The 25,832-nt window shown below is 43.5% G+C and overlaps 1 protein-coding gene across 2 annotated transcripts; it reads right to left on the bottom strand.

Annotated features, from left to right (window-relative positions):
• Positions 1-745: 745 nt before the first annotated feature.
• On the bottom strand, positions 746-18,817 carry CDKN3 (cyclin dependent kinase inhibitor 3). Of its 2 annotated transcripts, XM_074996228.1 has the most exons (8): positions 18,740-18,817; positions 15,417-15,519; positions 13,838-13,893; positions 10,888-10,932; positions 9,194-9,416; positions 8,368-8,399; positions 6,840-6,943; positions 746-6,391 (listed from the first exon to the last, which is right to left on the bottom strand). In XM_074996228.1, exons 2-8 carry the CDS (start codon positions 15,488-15,490, stop codon positions 6,305-6,307), a joined length of 621 nt encoding a protein of 206 aa, XP_074852329.1. In that variant the 5' UTR covers positions 15,491-15,519; positions 18,740-18,817; the 3' UTR covers positions 746-6,304. The 2 variants fall into 2 exon arrangements, 1 of the variants encoding a protein (XP_074852329.1); XR_012645876.1 differs by lacking the exons at positions 746-6,391; positions 6,840-6,943; positions 15,417-15,519; positions 18,740-18,817 and adding an exon at positions 15,207-15,333 and having other exon boundaries at positions 6,950-10,932.
• Between the last annotated feature and the right edge of the window lie 7,015 nt (positions 18,818-25,832).

Below are 25,832 nucleotides of genomic sequence, written 5' to 3'. Positions count from 1 at the left end.
TGAATGATGATCTCTGGTTTTGAAGTTTTGACTTTGTGCTCCACAAGGAACAGCCATAACTCTTCAAGTAGTTAATTACTGACTGTCCTGAGTGTACTAGGTTTTTTTGTTTTGTTTACAGAACTTTATAGTAGCACACTTTGGACTTTTGAAACTCCATATAATCAGTTGTAGCTATAAAGTGCTTCTGAAGGACTGAAAGCTTTATGTATTTTCCCTGCCGATCTCTTCACAGATACAAGCGTAGAAAGAGTAGTTGTTTTTTTACTATTTGGGTATTTCTCCCTGTGTATGCATGGTTCTAAAATTTCCCATATTTCCACCAAACACAAAATATTCTTGCTTTAATTTTCAAGCTTAAGTTATTGTGATGAGGAATTGAGGTGTCTATAAAGGAATGAATTTGAATTTAAAAGATCTTATTTTTAAAAGTTTATGCAAGTCTTATTAGCCAACTGGCTGCTAATGAAAGATCAAATCTAATGGTAAAAAATATTGTTCCTATGGGTTTACAGTTTGTACTAAAGACATTTCCAAGACAAAGTGAGATTGAGAAACTGCCCTGCTGTTCCTTAGTGGACTAAATAAAAAAAAATCAGTTAGAAATGTTGACTTTTTCCAGTGCCTCCTTTTTTTAAAAAGTAAGAATTTACGTGCTCTACTTAATGCTTAATTCATAATAGACAGTAGGATTATTATTACCTTTCATAATGAGATGGGCTATATCTGGAAAAGAGCTACTTAAACTTAAGATGCACATTTCCTATACTTTCAGTTGGTCTGTGTGTTAAATAATTTTTAGTGAGAGGGAGAAGAGTGGAAGTAGATGTGCATGGACAGAATTGCATTGTAATTCCTTTTGCTATAAGCTACTGTTCATTTTAGCTTCAGAAGTTTAAAAATGTTTCCCACTTAAAGTAATTTAAGGAAGGAGGCAGAACTTTGTGGTGGTTTGGCTAGTGCCTGTGGTTATAGTAAAATATGTTTATATTGATTGGTATTTGACTATCCTGATATGCACCAAATTTTCAGAGTCAGTGCAGGCAGTTCATGATGAATATTGGCCCTTAGTTCTGGAATAAAAGAATCCGGATGCTCTTATATGGTTTTCAGCGTGGTTAATGATTTTTGCTTTAGCCGCATCAAAGGAGAGAACTGACAGAATAGATAAATCCATGAAATGAAAATCAAGGAGCTTCTTAAATTGAAGTGTCTTTATCAAATGTCATGATTTTGTTGCATATACATTTTTGTCCTCCAGGAGGTATAAATAGCTGTAGTTTTTTTTTTTTTAAGTCTATTTTCATAAGGAATAATATACTGTAAACTGTACATAATTGTGAATTCCATTGAGCCATTCTAATGACAGGGTGACTAATTTGTATAGTCTTTTCCCCAGAATCACTATTTGAAATTGGAGCTTTAAATTATATACGCTCTCAGGACCATAGACAGCACTCTTCAAAAAAGGACTAAAGCTAGCTTCCTTGTTTCTCTCACCACCCCTTGAGTACAGTAGTTGAAAAAATGAATTTGACAAGCTGTTGAGGTGCAAGGAAAGAGCTGCATCTCACAGCAGTATATAAAAATTAATATTTTTTATGGAGTTCCAGCTGCCATGGCTTTCAATGGCGTTTTGTGGCTTGACAGTTTCTCTTTTAAAAAGGTTTCCCAAAGTATCTCACGAAATTGTGGTGATACTTTTTTGCATTGTACCTTAAAGGTTAACTGTCTAACAGACCATGAAATCTAGTACTGAGATACCTTCAATAAGTGTTCTGCCACCAACTCTTAACTATTCAAAAGTTGGAGTACTGAATTTTTCTGATCTTTGTGTTAAAGTGTGTCTAGTGCGAGTCTGTCAGCTCCAAATTAAACCTGGGCTGGCAAAATAAGTCCTATAGTCTGGATCTGGGCTGGGGCCAGAGGAAAATGTGCTGCAGCCCAGTGGGGCGCTCAGGAAGTCTGTGTTCCTGCTGCAGCCCTGGCCATGCTGTTCCTGAAATGGCTAGCTGCTGCTACCAAGCATAATTTAGTGTGCATCTTGTGAGAGGTGGGCAGTGGGTCTCTGAGCACAGCTCCTGCCTCCGGTACCATCCTCAACTCCTGTTAGATGGTTTCTGGCCAGGGTGGTGCTTGCAGGCACAGGCAGCATGCAGAGATCTGCTGCTTTTCTTCCCTCAATGGGTAGAGACTACGCCCCAGCAGCTGGTAGCTTTGAGCAGCATGGGGCCATGATAGCATGGAGGCAGCCTGCATGAGCGCCTGGCTTGGAGCTGCCTATAGCAAGTACTTACCAGCCAAGGCCAGAGCCTGCACCTGGCACTCTCCTCCGCACCCCAACCCACTGACCCAGGTCAGAACCCCTCCCAGACCCTGTTGCCCTACCACATTCTTGCCCCACATCAGAAATCTCTCCTGCAACCCATTATGTGCCAGGTGCTCATTCCTGTGCCCACACTCCACATCTCCTCCATTAATGTAATAGAGAAGTGTGGCCTTTTACCACTTTACAAATTTTTGGAGTGCTAAAGGTGTTGCCCAGCCAGGCCTAAACCATGTAAGTCTTTAATAATCTAAATTAGAAGTAGGGGCACAGATCATCTTGAATTTGCATAATGTTGACTAGGAAGGCTTGAAATCATATCAAACTCTGAACTTTCCAAGGATGAACTTGCAGCCAAAACTTTGGTTTGAATGTGTCATTCAGGCTGTGTCTACACTACAACACTACACTGTCTGCTGAGTTTATCCCCTTATTCCTATCCGCTGCACAGCAGCGAAAAGCAGCAATTTCAAAGAGCTGCAGCTGGCGGCATGCTAATGAGGCATTGAATATGCATTTCAGCGCCTCATTAGTAATCTTCGAAATGGCTATTTGCATGGCCATTTCAAAGATTTGGGCTGGTGTAGACGTAGCCTCAATGTGGTTCTCCTGGAAAAGTAAATGAAATGAAGTGTCTAGGTTACTCGGAGAATGTTCTCTGAAACTTTAGAAGACTATAAAGAAGAAATAGGGTCAGACTTCTGTGTCATGAGAAGTTGTGGATTGGATTCGGCTAGTGAAAACTTTAACAGAAAACATTTATTTCTTGTTGAATGTAATTTTTAATAGTTCTTACGGAGGCAAATATGGTCAGAATCTTTTGCACACGCAAAGGATTAAGGAGCAAAATTTGAGTTTCTTCTCTGAACAAAATTACTGTCCATGTATTTCTAACTGACCATTATTTAGCACCCTGACTATACAGCCTTTCCCACCTGTACTTTGCATTTAGGCATGTGACTAGTTCCCTGGGAATTGTATCTTAACTCATGAAAAATGTCAGGAATTGGGATCTAGAGTAGGCTGAGTTCCATTTGAAGCATGTGTTAAACTTACGTGCAGGTGTATCTCACACAATTATTTTAAAACAAGGGGGAAGAGGAAGGTGTCTCCATTATTTGACTGATTGCCTTATTAGAATTACTCACTTTGCCATTAGTATCTTTTGTATCACCCCTTACTCTTGCTAGTTAAAGCTTCTACAGGACAAATTATGTCCACCTCCATGCTTGTTACTTCCATTAGTTGGCCATGGGGTTGTATAGGTACAATTGGGGTCAGAGTTTGGTTTGCAGAATTTTGCTAATATTAAGCAATACAGAAGAACCCAGCAGGAAGCTCCGATCTCAGTCCTAGTTCATCATGCTGGTACAAATCCAAGTTTGATGCATCTACGAGATAAATTGGAATTTCAAGGCTTTAGCTCAATATTAAAATATGACTGCCTTTACATGTAGTACTGTTAATTTATTGAGCCACAATGCCGATTACAGAATATCGATATTATGGAGGACATATAGCATCTGTCTTGAATTCAAAAATCTCAAATCAAAGCTAGTGTGGAAGCAGCATGTCCTTAATTTGAACGTTAGCCTCCGGAAGTGTCCCGTATGTATCGCGCAAAGCTATGTGGTGACCCTCCAAGTGTGGCTGCTTCATTGTGCACTGCTGTCAGGTGTGCAGGAAGAAGGTCAAAGTAAGCCTGCAAAGTTTGGATTGAAATTGCATTGGAATTTAGCGGTCCAGTCCTGCAAATAAAAAGGCCATCCATAATGAAAAAATCCCTTGGCCCATTGCATCACACCACATCGGTAGCAGTTATTGATAGCCCTGTACTGCAATCATGAGCACTCTGCTAATTATCTCACTAGCACTTCTCAGGCTTGCAAGAGAGCCCCAGCTTGGACTCACCAGGAGATTCTGGATCTCATTGCCATTTGGGGAGACAATCAGTGACCAAAAGACTTCAGGTGGCCAAAAGAAACGCAGCCATCTATGGCTGCCCGAGGTTATTCCCGGGACTCTCAGCAGTGCTGGGTGAAGGTTAAAGAACTCCGTCGGGCCTATCAAAAAGTCCAGGAAGCCAACTAGCAGTCGGGCAGCTCCACAGACCTGCTGCTATTCACAACAGCTCCACATGCTTATGGGGAGCAACCCCACCATGGGATCCAAACTAAATTACAATACTTGTGGAGGCCCTGGTATGGATTCCAGGATAAGCACGGAGGAGCAGCATGGCCTGGAGGAAGAGGGCAATGGAGAGGAGGAAGGGAGCAATGAGCAGGGGACAGTGGAAGTTGTTCTGGACAGCCTGGAGCTCTTCATCATAGACCTGGAACCGATCCCCTCCATGCTGGTCTCTGAGCCCTCTCAAGCAAGCATTTCAGGTGAGTCTTTATTCTGCATACTAGAAGCAGGGTGGGGGTGGGTATAGCTGTAGGGTTTTGCATAGGTACAGGTTTGCTAGCTGTGCTTCTGTGCCCCTCAGAACAGCATGTTAGTGTTTCTTGGGCTGGAGCACTTCTTTTTGGAGATCTCCTCAAAAGCCTCATCCAGGCACTCTTGTATTTTTTTCATAAGGTTCTTGGGCAGGCCTGACTTGTTGCAGCTTCCACAGTAACACCTTGCCACACCAGGCAACAAGATAGCGATCTGGTGTCACGGAACCACACAGCATTTTAGCAAATTGTCCAGGCTTTTGGTCTTTCTTCATATGTTAGTTTTAGTAGGGTGATGTCGTCTTTGGCAACCTGCAGAAGCATGGGAATTTTTTTTTAACTGCTTCCTGCCCCTTTACATTGGCCTGCAGCAGTCGGTGGGTGCCCTGTTCCTCTGCGCACAGTGCAGTTTGCAGGCTCTGCGGGGGTAGGTTCCGCCCTGCATGTCCATTTCCAACCAGCATTTCTTCTCATTTTCCATGACCCCTCCCTGTGCCATGCTGCTGCTGTGCATTTCCCCTATTAATCCCCCTTTCACCAGCACTTCTTTTGATTTTGCAGGACTCCCAGGTGCCGCACGACTGCCAGGCTCTGCTGGGCATTTCCCCTCCTACGTCCCTTAACAAGTAGCATTAAGGCCTTATTTTCTCATTTGAATTACAGGACACAGAACTCAGAGCAGATGAGTTCAGTTGGGACCCTCAGCATGAGGGCAAAGTATTTCTTTACTCTATGGATCACTTCACTGACTTTAACTACAGTAGTGACCCATTTGTTTAGTACTGAATCAGACTGCCCCACACAAGCATATACTATCAAAGTACAGTAATGAAGGGCTTGTGGAAAGTACTAGACTACACCTCTGGAGAATTTCCAAAATCCTTCACAACAGAAGAGTAGGAAGTGATCTCTTCTGGCCCACAGTAACCTTAGCTCTCAAACCTCAGCTGCCACTATTATCCAATCTTTTTATTCCCCTTTCAAACTTTCCTTCCCATGCCAGTAACACCTTTACCACCAAGGACAAGAAAAAAAGCACAAATATAATGCACTCATTTTATTTCTTTTCTGACATCCACTACAATACTTTCAGTTGAGTAAATACATAAAACATGACATATAGAAAAAGCCATAATGGTAGTTCAGTGTTGCAAGACTTGTATACTGGTAAGGACATATCTGAAGGGAATTAATGTATCAGCAGTGAACTTGAAGTTATTGTATTAAAAACAAGTTCATTAGAAATGAAGGGGACACCAGCATAAGCATTTCTTCCCTTATAGGTGGAAATACTTGTAGAGGGTGAATTTAGAAATTATTCCATGGAACTTAGTAATGCTACATGTTACTATAGCTCACAAGGCCCTTTCTGGCATCAGTTTTGTATCTTCACAGTAGAGGGAGTGAATGTTAGGGTAATACTTAGAAGCAGTGACTAATGAAGCATTAAAGTTCATATAGGTGCAAGATGTCTTTATGCAGAACTTGTACTCAAATTGTTGCGTGTACACAAAGCAAATACTGTAATGCCCATGTTAGTTTATCGTGATACTGATCTTAATAATGCATCTTTTGTTGACAGATGTGCAGCCACGTTCTCTCTAAAGTCATGGAGATAGTTGTACTGCTGAAAAATGTACAAGCACGTTCAGAATAAGAACTGCATACTTTAACAAACTGCTTCCAAGCAAAAGTGGTGAATGTGACCAACATGCAGAATTTAGAATATTAAATAGTTTGTAGTTTATGCAAGTCTCTAGCGGTTAGGATAAGACCTAATTGGGGGAGGTGGTGCAACAGGAGAGAGGTAAAGAACAGAGCCTGTGAAGGTGGTGGACAGAAGGCTATTAATAAAGGAGGAAAGATATGAAGCTCTGGTGTGGACAGACTGGTTGAACTGGTCTGATAGGATGTGTTTAAAAGCTCTCAAATCCAACAAAGACAGTAAGGGGATGAGTTACTAGAGACCTGCTTTGACTCTTTGAAAGGCAAAGCCATCCCTTCCTGAAGGGAAATGCTAGTACAAAGGGGCAGTCTTCATTTTAGTATTCCCTCCGCACCTATAGCCTCATTACCTTTATTGTCTGTATTGCCCCAGATCCTCTTAAGTTGCGAAGACTCTCTATTGCCTCTTGGGGTTCAATTGCATCACATAATTGAAGCAGAAGACATGCAGCTACTGTAAGGAAAAGAGCTGCATAAATATGCATTCTGTCATTTCTGTATCTAGTAAAGCTTTTAATCACCGGTTTGTGCTTAGACAATCACCAGAGTCTCATGGCCAGTTCAGAACTGGAATTTCTTCACCACACGAAGGTCCATAGATCTGCAACAATGGATACTTCAGCTAGGTGGCAGGTGGGGGCAGAATCAGCAGGAAATTTGGCTCAACTTGCTCTGCATCACCAGCAGCTCTGCCTGTGTCCTGGCTGCAGGAGTTTTTTGGAGGGAATGTTTAAGTTTTGAAACTAAGTTGAAATCTGGCCCCTAACACCTTGAGGGCTATATTTGCATTTTGGGAGATTGTCTCAGATCTGCTCTTCTTCTGGAGTGTTTGCAGCTTTTGGCCTCCCTCAAGCTTCAGGGAGAGAACTAAGGGGAGGAAATAAAAGCAGCAAAATGAGATTTGTCTCTTCTGCTTCCCCCTCATTGAGGGTAATGCAGAGAGCTCAGCCAGCTCTGAGAGCAGAGTGCAGTCCCCACTCTGGCAGGAATAGAGGCAAGTCAGTGTCAGTATGCAAAAGGAGATAGAGGCAAGGTTTGGTTTGTTTCCCTTACCAGTCAGACAAGAAATCTCTCCACACTTCCATATATTTGTGAACATATTAGAGCAGCGGTCAACAATCTTTCCAAGGCAGAGTGCCAAAATTTGACCTTTTGACCTCTATGTACTGTCCAAGTGCTGGTGATACTTTCTAAAGTCACAAGTAGTCCTATACAACAGCTTCATTAATGAACTAAGCTGCAGATCTTTACCATTTAGGTGGTAGTTGGTAGCATTAGCTGGTGTTTTGTTAATCCATAGGCAGCCTGGCTTTGAGCAAGCTCCCAGCTGCATGGGGTACGGAGAGGGGGCTGAGCTCCTGCCTCATCTACTGATGAAAATCTGCATGCATGCCACTTTTGGCACCTCTGCCAGGGGCTGTTGGCATCCACATTAGTGTTATGGTACATTGTTCACTGGCTTTCTTTTATTCTTTAACAAGTGACTAGGTAACAATTTCTCACTTGTTCAGTACCATAAACCACAAATAAATTGGCTTGATCCAGCTCTGCTTATTTCAGTGGATGCCTGGTCAGTCCTGCTGTGTTCTCTTGCCCATATTTCTGCCAATAAATGTAGTGACTGAGGCCCGTCACACTATAATCATTCTTATTTTAGCAGGCTATTAAAACTACTATTTTCCATACATGTCTCCATTAGGTCTCCACTGTGCAAAGGCACCAGATACCATTTTCACCTCAGAAACTGCTAGTTCATAATGCATTTTAGTCTGTTAGAACTCAAATATGCATTAGTTTGGTGCCTATTATCTGAAAAGGACCTGGCTAAATAGTATCACAATTAAGCAATGATGCGGGGAGAAGGGAAAAGATGCTTACTGAGACATGAGCGTCCAAGTCCCCCGTAACAGCTGAAAGAAAAGAATGACTTGTTTTAAATAGCGCACTAGCACCTGAAGTCCCAAATTAGATCTGCGGCCTCATTGTGGTTGGTGATCTTTGCAGAATCAAATGGGTGAGATCAAGATGGCTGTATGTTACTTCCATCTTTTGCGAGATCAGTGGAAAAGAATTCAAGAACACCTTGACCATAATACCACTTGTCTCCCATAATCTAAGGAAACAAGGCTAACAGTTTGGGCTTGGGACATTAATTTTATGAAAATTCATTTGGTAAAACCTGTGGAAATCCACCCTGACAAAGAGTTGTGTTCTAGATTCACAGAAAGGATCATTTTGATATATTATCTGCCTTTTGCTTCTCTGGTGCCCAGTGGAAAAGAAGAAAAACTGCATCCACTGGAAATAGCTCATCCTACCTCTAGGGGTCAAAACATGCCTGCCGTAAGTCCATTTCTCAATGGATCAGAAAAATACACCATAATATCCCTATGTAGACTCATTTATTAGTAGCCATTAGTGGTTCCCAAAGCTTGAAGGTACGTCACTCTGACAGCTGTGTCCAGCTTTAGAAGGCTTAATATTACCTCACTGAATGGGGAAGGGAAAGGAAATGGAGGCAGCAATAAGTGTGTGCCAGGAGAAGGCAGCGAAAGGGAGGGTATCTCACACAGTTTGACTTAACCGTAAAGGAAACCAGCTACCCGTCTTGACTGTTTCTTGTATATTAAAATGTTGATTGTTCCCCTATCTGGAGAGAAGTTGATAAATGCATTACAGAGATAGGAAGGAAATAGGAACTTACTGTATTAATGTTTTCCGGTTGCTTTCCAAACAGCCCCTTAGTTCTTCCAGAATGGTCAAGCAGGTAGCAATGTCTGGAGTGTCTCCATCTGGAATAGGATGGTGGTGTACAAGAATACCATGCTGCTGGTAGGAGTCTAGTAAGTTTGGCACCCGATATTTTGAGAGTTCTCCTCTGGTGCAGAGCACAAATATATCCTCTGTCCCATGCCTCTTCAATTCTTCTGCCAACAAACCAAAACACTTGCAAATAAAGCCGATCAAGTTTAGCTGTTTTGCCAAAGTAGATCTTAATTAATTCAGTTTCAGGAATTAATGTAAGAATCAGCCAAAACTAAAAAGTCTCAGCATTAGACTGGTCTCACTTCTGGTCTCCTTTGAAGAGTCAGGAGAGGACTTTTACTGATACAATATATGTCTGCGTTAGACAGCATAGGTGTGTTAGAACAAAAGACTGGGGAATCACATTAACTATTGCAGCATTAAACGAATGGAGGTGCCATGTTTAGCACAACAGCTGGTCAGGTAACATATGGGTTCTAGTATGGTTTACCTGTGTGAAGCTGATACACTGGTAGGTTATGTCTACACTGGAAGCATCTGTTAACAGAAGTTACTGTCGAGGGAAATCTCGACAGAACCTCTGTTAACAGATTGCTTCTACACAACTGTCGACATAATTGCCAGACTGCATTGCCCTTTGGTGCCAGAAAGCAGAATGGCAGCTCTGCAAAGAGGGCTGCCTGGCAACTGGAAGCCCTCTCTGTTGACAGAAGTGTCCACGCTGTACTTCTGTCAACAATACTCTGACAGATTGTTACCACTCACATTTTGGAGGCATAATACTGTTGAGGCAAATGCAGCACTCTGTTGACAATGCTTTAAAGGTGTAGATGCTCCCTGAGTTATGTTGAGAGAAGGCCCCTTCCGTTGACAAAACTCTCTAGTATAGACACAGCTGTAGGGTTACCCATGAACACTGTTTATGCTCATTGAGGGGATTCTGAAGTTGACAAGGTATTGCAATAAAGATTTAGAAGTATTTGTGCTTAAGCTTTGAACTAGCTCTTCTTGGGAAGTTGGCTGGCCTATATTGTAATCATCAGAGCTTCCGTATGGTAGAGGTAAAAGCTAAAGACAACTGCCTTCGGACAGAGACTGCATATGCTCAGCAGTGAGTACACTCAGCTGGTAGTGAACCCATGTAAGAGGTGATGTTGTTTTCTTGTAAAACTGTCTCCATACATTTAATATTGCCCACAGCTTCACATTTCCCTGAGCACACTGAGCTCTACAGAAGCCTGGTAAATCTATCAAATCAGTACCCACTGAGAAACTTTTCACCTAGTAAAAGAAAATGCTTGTGTGTTCTAACGTATACTGGAAAAGAGAAACACTGAACAATACTGCAGATGGTACATTTTAATCACTTGCATGTGTCACTATGATGGTATAATTTCTGAGCTGATACTCATGGTATATATAAACACAGATTTGCTAGTTAGATATTATGCAGTAAAATCTTCAGTCAAGATTCCAGTGACTAAAATAGCAAATTTATGCTCAATTTGCCCTGTGCATCAAAAGTGCTTATTTACAATATGAAAAAAAATTCTAAATTAGCATAGTGGTATGTATTATATGTAAATCAAGAGTGAGTATGTTTGCAAGTGTTTAGCTTTTACATAAACTTACCTATATCATTCTGAAGATTTCTTTTAACATCCTTGAACCTACAACCTAAAATAAAATATGAAGAGGTGAGTTGTATGGAACAGAAACATTTGGGGGAAAAAAAAATAAAACCAGTTCACTTTTGCAAATAGAATAATTGGGCAGGATCTGCAGACAGAATCATCATGTTTAATATGGTAATACCTCTAACTAAAATTTGGTTTTTAATAAGGCTGTCAAGTGATTAAAATTAATCATGATTAATTGCACTGTTAAACAATAATGGAATTCATTTTAAACAGGGGTAGATGTGGTCTACATTTTCAAATAAACGGATTTCAATTACAAAGGATACCGTGCTCTATTTTTTATTACAAATAATTGCACTGTAAAGAAAATTAGTATTTAGTTCATTTAATATAAGTATTGTAGAATAATTTTATCATGCTAGTTGAAATTACAAAATGTAGAATTACGTACAAAAATGAATTGCATTAAAAAATAACAGTGTAAAACTTCAGTGCCTACAGGTCGACTCAGGACTACTTATTGTTTACTCAGACAAACAAAATTGTTTATATTTGTAGGAAATAACGCTGCCTGCTTCTTGTTTACAATGTCACCTGAAAGTAAAGATAGGCAATTTCATGGCATTGTTATAGCCAGCATCACAAAATATTGACGTGCCAGATGCTCTAATGATTCGTAAGTTCCTTCATGATAACCACCATTCCAAAGGACATGCTTCTGTACTGCTAATGGGTTCTGCTTGATGATAATCCCAAGCCATGCAGGCCAATGCATGCTCAATTTCATCAGCTGAGTCAGTTGCCACCAGCAAAAGTTGATTTCCTTTTTTGGTGGTTCAGATTCTGTAGTTTTCACAACGGTGTCACTCTTTTAAGACTTCTGAAAGCATGTTCCACACACCTTATCCTTCAGATTTGGCGTGGCACTTTAGATTCTTAAATCTGGGGTCAAGTGCTATAGCTATCTTTAGAAATCTCTTATTGGTATCTTCTTTACATTTTGTCAAATCTGCAGTGAAAGTCTTCTTAAAATGACCAATATGCTTGTTCATCATCCAAGACTGCTCTGAAACGCATGACAGAATGTGGGTAATAAACAGAACAGGAGACATACAATGGCCTCCCAAGGAGCTGAGTTACAAATTTAATTAATGCATAATTTTGAATGAGCATCAGCATGGAAGCATGTCCTCTGGAATGGTGGCTGAAGCACAAGGGGGCATTAAAAATGTCTGACGTGTTTACCTGGCAATGCTTACTTAAAAAGTGCCATGCAAACACCTGTTTCCACCTTCTGGTAATACTATATATAAAAAGTGGTCAGCCCTATCTGCTGCAAATGTAAATAAGTCTCTTCTCTTTGTAATTGGCTGAACAAGAAATAGGATTGAATGGATCTGTAGACGCTAAAGGTTTGCTTTGTTACATAACTGCACTCAAAAACAAAGTCTGTGTTTGCAAGTTTCACTTTTATGATAGAGAAATTGCACTAGACTATTTGTATGAATTAAATAAAAAATAATTCATTTTTGCAGTTCAAATATTTGTCATATGCAAACCATAAAGTGAGCATTGTATGCATTATATTCTGTGGTGTAACTGAAACTGTGAAAAAACATCCAAAATATTTAATAAATTTCAACTGGTATTCTATTGTTTTGCGGTGCAAATAAAACTACAATAAATTTTGATTAATATTTTGAGTTGATCACATGAGTTAACTGCAATTAATCAACAGCCCTAGTATTTCAACCTGTCAGGGGCAGAGGGGGGACTCAAGCCAGAGCATGCTTTGGCCGTGATTAACTGACGCTGGCAAAAGATCAGCAAGAAATGGGATAGTTATAGGGTTCCCTCCCTCCCCACACAAGTTCTGGCATAAAATGATTATTATACTCTCCACCCTACCTGGCTTCTAGGAGTGCCATCATTACCTTATTTTCTCCCACTTTCTCCCACAAATAAGAGCTATAGAAGTGTTTTTAACATCATGAATATACCCAACAGTGAGAGTTATCAGGACAGAAAATGGCATGGCTTCTCCTGAAATGCCTGACAAATGCATGGATTGTGCTATATAGCATATAAGGCAAATGTGTGTGGCTAAATTGTGTATGCCACCTACTGCTTGCTGAAACCATTTCTCTCCCCTAGGTCTACTAACTATAAAGCCACCCTCATGACCTTAAGAATAGGCACCGTCTGGGAGACATTTGTTCCTTTCTGAAGATGAGGCGTTGGGTTCTTTCAAGTAAGAAACTATATCTGCTGGCCTCTAACAGGTGAAATTTTGTGCAGCAGGTAGAGGCTGGCAGTGTTTAAAGAACAGATGTGCGCTAAGAAGGGACACAGTTTAAAGACCAACATTTTGGACAGATTTAGACAGATGTATTTACAGTGTTCATGCACTTCTGTTTGGAATTAAACACCTTTATTTTGACATTTGCAACCCAAACATTACAGCAGAATGCAAGTGCATGAGAACAAGACAATAACTGATTTCAAGCTGGGAGAAATACAGGCAATAAAGAAAACTAGTGATTAAAAACAAGTAAAATACTTTACTAATATCTTACACTGCTATAATGTAACATTGTAGAATTCTAGATGATTTTTAGTTGGCCATTTCTTTTAGTAGAAAAATGTAACTTTGCCAGATTAGTGCCATTTCACAGGCTTGCATTACTATTTATGATCAATTTGGAAAGCACACTAGTTTATCAGCAGTTACCTTTCATCACTTCTTCTGGATTAGGCATAACAGTCTTGAGCATCAAACCAAGGAATCTGATAGCTCCATTCCTTTCAATATTGTGTGCTCAGAGGGCATACATATCACTCCACTAAGCAAATATGGGCTTTGAGCCCTTCGGAAACAGCACATTTTCCTCCCAGTTTTAAAACATGCTTTCTACCAAACTTCTAATACTAGTGCTACTTACCTGGTAGAGAACATACTCCCAGGAACTGGGAACAATAGACAGATGACAGAGCTAACCTATCAAAACAAAATGCATAATATAAACTAAAACTACAACTCCAATTAATGTTTTCAGTACTAAACAGCCACTTTTTCAGTGGGGTTGTGGAAAAGTTATTCACCAGTAGTTCACTTTGAATCACAAGAATTACAGCCAGAAAAATATGTAGTGATTCTCTGATCAGTAAACACATGTCCACACTACTAAAATACATTTCTGATCACATCTATCATATTTAAACCAAAAAGCAGTCAAGTGGCACTTTAACAAAATAATTTATTAGGTGAGTTTTTATGGGACAGATCCACTTCTTCAAACTATAGCCATACCAGAACAGACTCAATATTTAAGGCACAGAGAACCAAAAACAGTAATCAAGGTGGACAAATCAGAAAAAAAAAAATCAAGGTGAGCAAATCAGAGAGTAGAGGGGCAAAAGGTGGGGGGTGTCAAGAATTAGATTAAGCCAAGTATGCAAATGAGCCCCTACAGTGACCCAGAAAATTCCCATACCAGTTCAAACCATGTGTTAATGTGTAGAATTTGAATATAAAAGAGAGTTCAGCAGCCTCTCTTTTAAGAGTGTTGTGAAAACTCTTCTTCAGTAACAAGCAAACTCTTAAGTCATTATCTAATTCTTGACTCCACCCCACTTCTGCCCCTCTACTCTCTGATTTGCTCACCTTGATAATTTTTTTTTCTGGATTTGTCCACCTTGATTACTGTTTTTGGTTCTCTGTGTCTTAAATATTGAGTTTGTTCTGGTATGGCTATGGTCTGAAGAAGTGGGTCTGTCCCACGAAAGCTCACCTAACAAATTCTTTTGTTAGTCTTTAAAGTGCTACTTGACTGCTTTTTTGTTTTGATAGTATATAGACCAACACGGCTTTTTCTGTTACTATCATATTTAAGTGAGGAGAGGTACATAAAAGTGCACGCACACACACACACACACAGAGTAAAGAAGTTCTAACACTTCTAAAGTGTACATTAAAATCAATACTTCATTCCAAACCATTTTACTACCTGATTAAATTCCATGTTGCTTCCATCCAGAGAGCTATGGATTAAATCTTAACCTATATCTTCATAGTGTGTCAGAAATGATTTACAATTAAGTTACTTGGAAACTACAGTAAATGGATTTTAGTCATTCACTTTTTTAAACAGAGTCTGGACTAATATGTTCAGGTTGCAGAGAGACATGGCAGTTACGTAGCTATACTTGCTAGTATGTCCAGTGCTTGATTTCATTACTATGTCTATGAAATCTCTGAAATACAACGGAAGACAGTGGCATGCTGCAGGTTTCTTTAGGACATGTACTAACCATTGTTCAGCCGTGTGATTTTATGAAACATTTAGGTCCACATTTACTGCAGATATCTAGTTGCAAGCAGCATGGAAACTGAGATCAGTTTTCTTCAATCCCTGTATGTGTTACTTGGGATATTTCTGCAAAGTTAAAAATTGCTGAGTGAAACAACTACAAGGGTATCTGATTACAGAGGATTTTCTGCTTAAGAAATATTCATCTTACCATGATATCTGAAGCGGTGTCTTATCATCTTGAATAGGCTCTTCATCACATGAGTCAAACTCATTTTCTTGCATTGTGCAAGATTTGAGTAGAAGAGTAACTGCTATAAGAAATTGTTTGTCAACATTTGCTATGTTGCATGTGCACTACAATAGATGAGCTTTTTCTGTAGTAAAAGGTCACCATTGTTCATATGCTGCATTACTTATAAGACCACTTTGATTTTGCTCAAAGATTTAGTTTCAAAACAGTAAGAATGCAACATTACTGAACATTAGCCATTGTGCCACATTTTGCATATAGATTGTAACTCTCGGGTCCAATAGGACCACAGATATTGCTGGACCAGGGAGCCACTGGAATAGGTAGCCTCAGTTGCAGAGGTTGCTGATGGTTTGGTTGGGGGGTGGTTCCATTTCCAGCTGCTGGTGACTGGGAGTGGAACCAGTCCAGCAGGCTGACAGACTGTGAGGCCATGGAGGTAGCCAGGTGTGTCCAAGGGAGTGAAGCTGGGGAAGCAGGACCCACGGGGCTGCTGGCAGCAGAGCCTGGTGGCTGAGGTGGGGAACCTGGCAGGGAAGGCTAGTGCCCCCACCTCCCAGCCTGGAGGCCTGACCTCCCCATAACTGGCAAAATCACTTGTTTGGGACTACTCAGGTCCTGGGGGTACTAGACCAGGGAGTTCCAACCTGTACTTGTCTGTAGTTATCTATGTAAATAATTCACTATGGTTGTGAAAAACTCAGGTTTCAAACAGCAAAAAACATTAGGTTCTCTTTCTAAATACCTATTACTCTGAAGTATTTACACAATCATAATGCAAGATGCAGATATTAGAAATAGCCTCTCATTTTAATGCTGGAATGAGAACTTTTTTCCCCTCAAAGTGATGGGGGCATCAAAATTCTTGCTAGCCTTATTTTTCAAACAAGTTTTAAAATGGTCTATGAAGTGAGAGGACTCAATGGTGATTCAGAATAGTGCATTGCTAATAGGAGGAATCAACTGTTATGAAATGTTGATGAGAGAGGGGTAAAGCAGTGAATGTTTGGAAATCTATAGCTCTTAGCTAGCATCTAGAAATTTGGCATGGTACCTGACAACACAGCTCTGAATAAAACTGGCTAGCTCATTTTATGATCTTCACCATATTGATTTCGTTAGTGACAGAGAGATAGCAGTGTAAGTCTGTATTTTATCAAAAGAAAAAAGCAGTCAAGTAGCACTTTAAAGCCTATCACCTAATAAAATAAAATATTTTATTAGTCTTTAAAGTGCTACTTGACTCTTTTTATTTTGATTTCATTAGATGATTGTGTTTTACATTCTAGCTAGTGAACGGAAGAACTGCAAACAATTTGTTAGATGTAATTGCACGTAGCATGCCTAATTTTGAAGGAAGTGGCAGGAAACAAGCTACTAAATGGGTGGAGCAAAGTCTTCATTCTCCCTAGTATGGGATCTCTCTGCCTCTGGTGTTACACACTGAACAGATATAACATTGGCACCTGCTATGCATGCTCTCTCATTGTGTTCTGTCTTTGTCTCAACCTCATTTTAGAGAGATTATCGTTAGGGATGAAAGGGCAATTTAGTTCCAAGGCTGAGTTGATACTTGACTTCTCTATTGAGAAAAAAGTTATTGCTAATTAGGATAATGATTGTTTGCCACCTGAACTGGACTGAGAACACTATACAAATTTCAAATGATAGATCACTAACAGCCATTCAATAACAAGTCTGGCTACTACCAAACAGGGAACAATTCAAATTGTTACCCTAGATGTCAAAGGCTCCATATTCATGCATGGCAGAAACAAGAACAGTGTCCTGAAATGGTCAGGCAACATGGCAGGCATAAGCCCCATAGTTAATAAAAAACTTAAGTGTCTGTGGGCATGCTTGCCGTGGAGGTGGATACTACACAAAGGAGGGCAGCACCAATCTGGGACAGAGTAAGGGTTGTGGCAGCCCTATGAAAATCTCAGAATAGTGTAAGAAGCAAAGATCCCTGATATTACTATAAGGATTACCCAGGCATGGAGGTGAGTGGTGCTGCACCATACTTCACCTGCACTATTGCAATCGCACAAAGTACACATAATACTAGACATGCATGTATAGTAACTGGGGCGGGGGAGAAGCAAACAGGATGGCAGATATACATTCCTTACAGCTGAGGTACTATAGCTTCTTAGCAGCGACACAATTCCCCCAGGGTAGGAGCTGTGGGGAGTGTCACATTTCTTGGCTTCCCATGTCAGGGACCCAGAACACTAAGGATGCAACGAAATACTGGGGAGAGCTATCACAGAACAGAGGGGAGACCTGCGCTCCTCTCACAGTTCAGAAAAGGAGAGCAGGAGGAAAGATAACCCTGTCCCCCGCAATCCCTGCTTTAGGAAGGGGCGGGCTAACCAGGGCTGAGGCGGGACCCTGGGGAGGGGCTCGACTAATCGGGGCTGAGGCGGGGACACGGGGGGGAGGGGCAGGGGAGGTCTAACCGGCGCTGAGGCGGGACACGGGGGGGGAGGGGCAGGGGAGGTCTAACCGGCGCTGAGGCGGGACACGGGGGGGGAGGGGCAGGGAAGGTCTAACCGGCGCTGAGGCGGGACACGGGGGGGGGGCAGGGGAGGTCTAACCGGCGCTGAGGCGGGACACGGGGGGCAGGGGAGGTCTAACCGGCGCTGAGGCGGGACACGGGGGGGGAGGGGCAGGGGAGGTCTAACCGGCGCTGAGGCGGGACACGGGGGGGGGGGAGGGGCAGGGGAGGTCTAACCGGCGCTGAGGCGGGACACGGAGGGGCAGGGGAGGTCTAACCGGCGCTGAGGCGGGACACGGGGGGGGGAGGGGCAGGGGAGGTCTAACCGGCGCTGAGGCGGGACACGGGGGGGGAGGGGCAGGGGAGGTCTAACCGGTGCTGAGGCGGGACACGGGGGGGGGGGGGAGGTCTAACCGGCGCTGAGGCGGGACACGGGGGGGGGGGGGGTAATAAGCCGATCCCCTTCCCCGGAGGCACGGAGAGAACGGGAAGGGAGGACACGTAACGGGCTCAGGCCGGGAAAGAGGCTGCGGAAAAGCGGACTCTGACCGGGTATAACCCTGTTTCCGTCCTCGGGCCTCAGGACGGGGTGGGGGTAACCGGTCCGGGCCCGTCCCATACATCCCCCGGCCCGGCTGAGGCGGCCGCGGGGGTGGCAGCTCCCCGCCCAGGCGGCGCTAGGTGGCCAAGCGACGCTCCCCCCGCACGCCGACCTGTGAGGGCCGAGGGAGGAGCACAGCGCAAGGCGCCGAACAACTCCCGGCACGCGAGGAGCCCTCACCTCGTTCTCCAGCCCCGCCCGCCGGCGGCCCTTTGAACAGGCCTCCCCAGAGTTCGGCCGGACCTGGCCGCTCATTGGTCAGCCCTTTCCCGCTTTCACCCAATTAGCTGAGGCAGTAGCCGCGCGCCGGCCGCAAATAAGCCCCGCCTCTGCCAACGCACGAGTCGCTTTGCCTCGGGTACGAAGGGCACCTCGATTGGCCGAATTAGGCGGCGTTTGGAAAATCGCACCCAGACTCTAACGGGATTGGAGATAGCTGGGGGGAGGGGGCGGGGTTATGGACGGTCGCTGCTGAATGGTAAAAAAAACCGCCGGTTGGGCGCGTGCGCGTTCTTGTCAGTTGCCCGCGGGGGGGTCGGGAAGATGGTGGCTGCAGTGTCAGTGGTGGGAGGGGGGTGTCCAGTCCAGTCCCTTCGGCCTAGGGAAGTATCTGCTGAAGATGGCTGCCAAGGGGATGGGGGGCGGGGGACATAGCAGTAGGGTTATCTCTGCTGGGGTAGGGTCGCAAAGTGGCTCCTGAGGGATGAAGGAGATAGCAGGATCCTTGCTAGCCAAGGCAGCGCATTTCAGCCCTGATGGCTGCCAAGGCGGGGCAGAAGGGTGAGGATCTCACAGCTCCTTTTACAGGGATTTGAAGAGTTGGATCACCACCACTGCCAAAAGGGAGAAAAATAATCTCCTTCCATGAGGGATATCGATGGCCCTGTTCTGTGAGTCTAACTGGCTCTTCTGGAGAAAGGCACAGAGTGGCCATAATCCCTTGCAGGATTCAAAGTTCCTGGTGTACTGTGTGTGTGTTGCACCAGTTTTGTGCCTGTGGTCGTCATAGCAATGATCTGCTGAGCACAATGCAGAGTGGGACAGAGACAAGTGTGGGTTAAGAGCAAGGACAATGAGCAGTCCTGTGACACTTTATAGACTAACAGATTTTTTGGAGCATAAGCTTTCCTGGACAAAGACCCAATTTGCCAGATGCATTGGTATGGAGGTTCCAGGGCAGGTCTAATAAAACAGGCTCATGAAAAGAAGGGGATGGAGGAAGGCCAGAGCTGGGCAGGTCAGTTCTGGCAGGGAGGATGTGGCCCTTCTCCAGCAGCAGATATGGAGATGTGAACACCAAGAGAGGAGAAACTGCGTTTGTAGTTGGCCAGCCATTCGAAGGATGTGTTCAGTCCTTGATTGATGGTGTCAAATTTGCAAATAAACCATAGCTCTGGTTTCTCTTTGGAGTCTGTTTTTGAATTTTTTTTTTGTTGCAGGGTGGCTGCTTTTAAATCTGCTGCTGAATGTTCCAAGGTTCTTTGTGTAAGGAATGTGCCAGCAAGAACTCAATGCTGCTGAAGGCTGGGAATAGTGTGTCTCCCAGAGATCATTTGCATGAGAATGCAAAGGTGTGCATATGTGATACCTTGCAAACAAAGACTGATGGGTAGCAAGGAAGCAATAAGATTTTGTCTGTTGTAAACACGTTGTAAAATCACAATTTATGCTAACACTCAGTATAAGAATTGTGAAATCTCACCAATGTTCCAAGTCATTGTGGGGTACAGGGCAGTCGATATAACTGCATAAGACATGGATTACACAGGGTTCCCTGGTTTAAAATATTGTAAAGCAGATGGGGTATGGATTGAAACGGCTAGCTCAGTGACTTGGCCTTGTCTATGCCTTGGCCATATAGTTGTAAGTCTGGTTTGATTAGCCCTCCTCACCTGTTGAAAAATACTACTGGCTACTAGTGTTTTTATGAGACTCCACTTTGGTGGATAGACATCAAGAGCTGAAGTTACAGGGTGGATGAAGCCACCAAGAGCTGGAATTACAGAATGTTAGCTGAGGCTACTAAGGCTACGTCTACACGTGAAGCCTACATCGAAGTAGCCTATTTCGATGTGGCGACATCAAAATAGGCTATTTCGATGAATAACGTCTACACGTCCTCCAGGGCTGGCAACGTCGATGTTGAACATCGACGTTGCGCAGCACCACATCGAAATAGGCGCAGCGAGGGAACGTCTGCATGCCACAGTAGCACACATCGAAATAAGGGTGCCAGGCACAGCTGCAGACAGGGTCACAGGGCGGACTCAACAGCCAGCCACTCCCTTAAAGGGCCCCTCCCAGACACACTTGCACTAAACAGCACAAGATACACAGAGCCGACAACGAGTTGCCGACCCTGTGCATGCAGCATGAATCCCCTGCTGCAGCAGCAGCAGCCAGAAGCCCTGGGCTAAGGGCTGCTGCACACGGTGACCATAGAGCCCCGCACAGGCTGGAGAGGCAGCGTCTCTCAACCCCCCAGCTGATGGCTGCCGTGGAGGACCCCACAATTTCGACGTTGCGGGACGCGGATCGTCTACACGGTCCCTACTTCGACGTTGAACGTCGAAGTAGGGCGCTATTCCGATCCCCTCATGAGGTTAGCGACTTCGACGTCTCACTGCCTAACGTCGAAGTTAACTTCGAAATAGCGCCCGACGCGTGTAGCCGCGACGGGCGCTATTTCGAAGTTAGTGCCGCTACTTCGAAGTAGCGTGCACATGTAGACACAGCTTAAGAGATGAAATTACAGGGTTTTGCCTCAGGCCTGACCCACAACAATGGATGGTGCAACTGGTAGGTGGCCGGTAGGAGGAGCAATGGATGGTGTGACTGGTAGGAGGAGCTGTGGATGGATGCACAGCATGACTGGCGGGCAGCTGCGAGGAGGAGCAGTGGACGGACGGCATGACCGGTGGGTGGCTGCTAGGAGGAGCAGCGGACAGACGGCGCAGTAGGAGAATCAGAACACTGGACAGGTGCAAAGGTGGCATTCTCAGGTTCCATGAGGGAACGCATCAGTGTGAGGTGTCAGTGCCCGCATGGGCTGGATCAAGTTGTAAGTGGGGCATTTGAATTGGGGGGTGCAGAGAAAGTTGGGTGTGTGGATTGGCTGTTTACAGTATTGGACTGGTGAGCCTGAGAGGCCAAGGACATTGCTCAATTCATTTGAGCTGGGACAGTTACTTGAGAACTCATTATAAACTCTGCATGTGATAATTTTCCCAAGCTTTTGCTAATTGACTTTTCTGCCTCTTTTATTAAAAGTCCTTTTCTACACTCAGACTCTGTGCTTGCGAGTGGGGAAGCATCGCCTCTCCGAGGCGCCTAGGGATGTGTGATGTTCCCAGGCTACTGGGTGGGGCTTGAGCCGGTTCCGTGTGAGATGGATGAAAAAGATCCATGTTGAACCCGACCTTCGTTGCTGCCAATTCCTTCCGGCAGAAGGGTTACATACGTACCAAAAGAACAGTCCCATGCAGCGATGTTACATTTGATTTAAGTAGAAGGCATACCTTGGCACATTTCACCTGGTATTATTTATATGATGATTTTACAAGAGACCTCTTTACATGACACCAAAAATCAAACCTGTCAGTTTGTCCCAGATCTACAACTTGTTCTGTTCTTACCTTATCTTTGTTTTGGATACTATCAATCCTGGTGCCAGTCCATGAAGGTATTTTCTTAGCTTACATAAAGATACTGAATGTGTCTTGATTTTGAAGTTTCCTGCCTGCTTATGCTAAATGATTACTTCAGCTAATACAAGGAATTTTGAGATAATTAGCATAAATGAACAGCATTATGGCATAGGTCAGTTTAGCCTATAGCACTGTTACAGGATTTGTGCTTGATGAGTTAATGCAGTGTTTCCCAATTTTATTTGGCCATGGAGCCCTTTAAAGCTCAAAAGAATTTTGCAGAACCGCATCTCCAGGCTTTATCCGCCTCAGTCCTCAGCTCCCCATTGCCAAGCTTCACCCACTCCACCCTGCACACCGCCCCCCATCCACAGGCTTAACCCCCCTGAGCCTCAAACTCGCCTTGCTGCATTCACAGGATTAACCCGCCTCAGCCCCAAACCAGCCCCTGGGACTAACCCATCCATGACACTGGCTGGGAAGCCTATGCCAGGCGGCCACATGCGCCCAGCAGAAGGAAGGCTGGCATGGAGGTGTTCTGCTGGTGGAGGTCGAGTCATGCCCACTGGAGGGGTATGGCTATTTGAGTAGCAGAGCTTCTCTCCTCTGTGACATGGCTCCACTGAGGGGGAGGGAATGGCAGCATGCCGAGCTGCCTTCTCACAGCCACAGAAGGGATGGCTCAGAACACAGTGGCTGTACCAGCCATAGCCTGGAGCCCCTCTCTGAGTCCGGCCCTGTGCTGGGGACAAGGAGAAGTGGAACCAACCTAGCATGGAGCTAGGGAGCGAGCTGGGGAGTGGAGGCTGTCGCAGATCTGTGTGCGACAGCTGTGCAGCTTGGAGGGATGATCAGTGGGGCGAGTGAGAGACTCTGGCTCTGTGCCCTGTCACCACTGAAACAATGGAACTAAATTTAATTGGTTTAACCTCTGGATCCCTCCTCCCACCTTGCCAGCTGTTAAACCAATTACATTTACTTCTGCTGATTCAACAGTGGCATGTCGGGGGCAGCATCCAGAGCAGCAAATGACTTCTTACAGGAAGTTTTCATGTGGAGCCCTGGGGTTCTGCAGAACACCATTTGGGCAACGCTGAGTTGATGCATATGAATACATGCATGGTGCTGATATTGGGCATTATTATGGTAGTATGACTAGCCAGCATATCATTGTCAAAAGAGAGGGGTGGGGAAGAGTCTTGAAAGGGTGGCTTAGGAGATCAGAATGAGAGATTTCATTCACTTTTAAGGGAAGTTCTGAATAGTATGCTCTGACTAAGGGGGAGGTTTAAGTAGAATTGTAACATGTTTCAAAAATATTAATGCCATTTGGCTTTCTCGACAAAGTTTGGGTGTGGGTGGGGGAATGCCACCCAGCCCTGCCTCTCAGCTTTGCTCCAGCCTGCTGGCAGCTGAGGCCCCCCGCACCGCCCCGGCCAGCCTCAGCCCCCATCCACAAACTGGCCGTGAGTCTGCACCCAGGCCAATCCCACCTCCAGCCTTGGCTCCCCATGTCTCCATTCCTGGCCAACTCCCAGCTTCGGTCCCAGCCTCTGCCTCCTTATTCCTGTCCATGTTCCCTTGCCCTGCTCCTGGCCCCAGCTCCGGAAGAGAGGCCAGCAATTTGGCGTAAAGAGTGGAGCGATCCTGAAAAGTTTGGGGACCACAACATTAGAGTGATATTAGGTGTAACCCCATTTCTCCTGTAATGTTGCACAATTCCAGGTCCCAAGAATATTCATTGCGAAGGTGCAAAAAGCTCATCACAAGGTCTTGTGTCTAATTCTCTGTTTGCAGAGTGTGATTATGCTCAGGGCTTGTATTATACTTGATAATAAAGAAAACAATGGACAACGCATACTGGATGTGATAAAAAATTGTGTCATTTAGAAATGATATAGTAGATTGGTGTGAAGCTGATCTACAGAAACTAAACCACTCCACAATGGGCAGGGATAGAGGGAAGGAAATAGTGAGGGAGGCATTAGACACCAGGAACCCATGGTTGATGATGATGTTTGGCAAACGTTTCTTTCTTGGTACACAAAAACTCAGAGAAGTTGCTGGTGGTATTTTTAGGAGATACTATGTGTTTTCCACACTCTTACCTAAGCGTAGTTTAACAATTGATTATGTTTTGATAGGATTTTATTATGGAGCTCTGCCAACAACACTCCGATGGCTAGAAATACAATGTCAGTAGTGAACACACACTGAAAGTTTAACTGTTTTCCACCAGCAGACTGTTTGCAAGATCTCATTTCAAAAAAGGGCAAGTAACTGAAACTGCATAATATGAGGAAGCATCATCTATTTCTTTTTACATTACTTTCAGCCAACACCCAAGTGCATCTGTTGTAGATATTGGTTGGAATTATAAAACTGATTGATTATCTGTCTTCCCCATCAATACAGCTTCGAAAGGGCATGATTTCTCTGACACAGTAATGGACTCAGAAAAGACATGGATGTTTTAGCATCCTAGTAGTAAAAATCTGGGGTAAAACAGAAGGGGTCACAATCAAGATGGATCTGCACTGACTGTATCTCGGTTAAATGAAAGTCACAGGAGAGATTTGGCCCTGTATCTGGTGGTCAGCTACAAATGTACAGATTAACCACTGAGAACCATGGTAAATTAGAGCAGTATCCTATGCTATTTCAATATAATTAATATTCATTATTGGCACAAAGAATAACATACACTTGATTCTATAAAAAGGGTACAGTCCTGCTCCTGTTGAAATGCATGCAATGAATCCTATTAAGTGGTCCAAAGAAAAATAATTATTCTGACATCTCTACTGCAGAGCTCTATTGCACAGATGGACCCATTTGTGAGTGGAATGAGTGCAGAATTTCAATAGAGATTAAGTGAGGTTTGCAGAAGGGAATTTTGCTTCTGGCTGTAATTCTATCAATGGAATCTAACAGTAGGACTGAAGTATGTGTCTTATGCTGCTCCTCTGTACAGGAGTGAATTTCATCCTATTATCACAGTGTAGGCTGTGTTTTTTCCTTTTTATACTCAACACAGCACACTAATGTTTTTGGGAAACAAAACAATTTCTGTAACTTCTACCTTTTACTGTCTGTATTACTTTTCTTTCCTTTCATAGTGGCTTTGATGAAACTATACTCCCATAAATGACGATTTAAAAGCAAGGCCTTCCTTAGTGTGTGGACTGATTATTTTCATTGTTTCACAGTTACATTATCTGACAAGAGGATTCATAACAGGCAGACTTTTTTCTATTTCTTGCATAATGGGGACCATATTCTGATTTGGGAACTACTGGAATATAAATAACAGTAATAAACTACTAATGTTTCATGTGTAAGATGCAATGGATGAGGCTGAAAAAATGCACCCGTTGCAGCAAAACCAGCTTTGAAATTGGCCTTCAATTGCATATACTAAATTACAAGTAAATTTTTATTGTTTCTTCTGTACGAAAACGAATTTTATTTTGCTTTTTTACCAGAAGAGACTACTTGTGCTTTGTTAACATATTAAAACATGTTTCCTTGCTTTATTACCACTCATTATTGAAAGCCTCTGGACTGCTTTGAATAAGGAAGGTTTTACATGCAAACAAAATGATTTACATTCTGTTTAGTGTTGT

The sequence above is a fragment of the Carettochelys insculpta genome, chromosome 6, assembly GCF_033958435.1.
Source record: "Carettochelys insculpta isolate YL-2023 chromosome 6, ASM3395843v1, whole genome shotgun sequence".
NCBI lineage: Eukaryota > Metazoa > Chordata > Testudines > Carettochelyidae > Carettochelys > Carettochelys insculpta.
The sequence above is the reverse complement of the archived record's forward strand: the minus strand, read 5'-3'. Positions and strand labels throughout refer to the sequence as shown.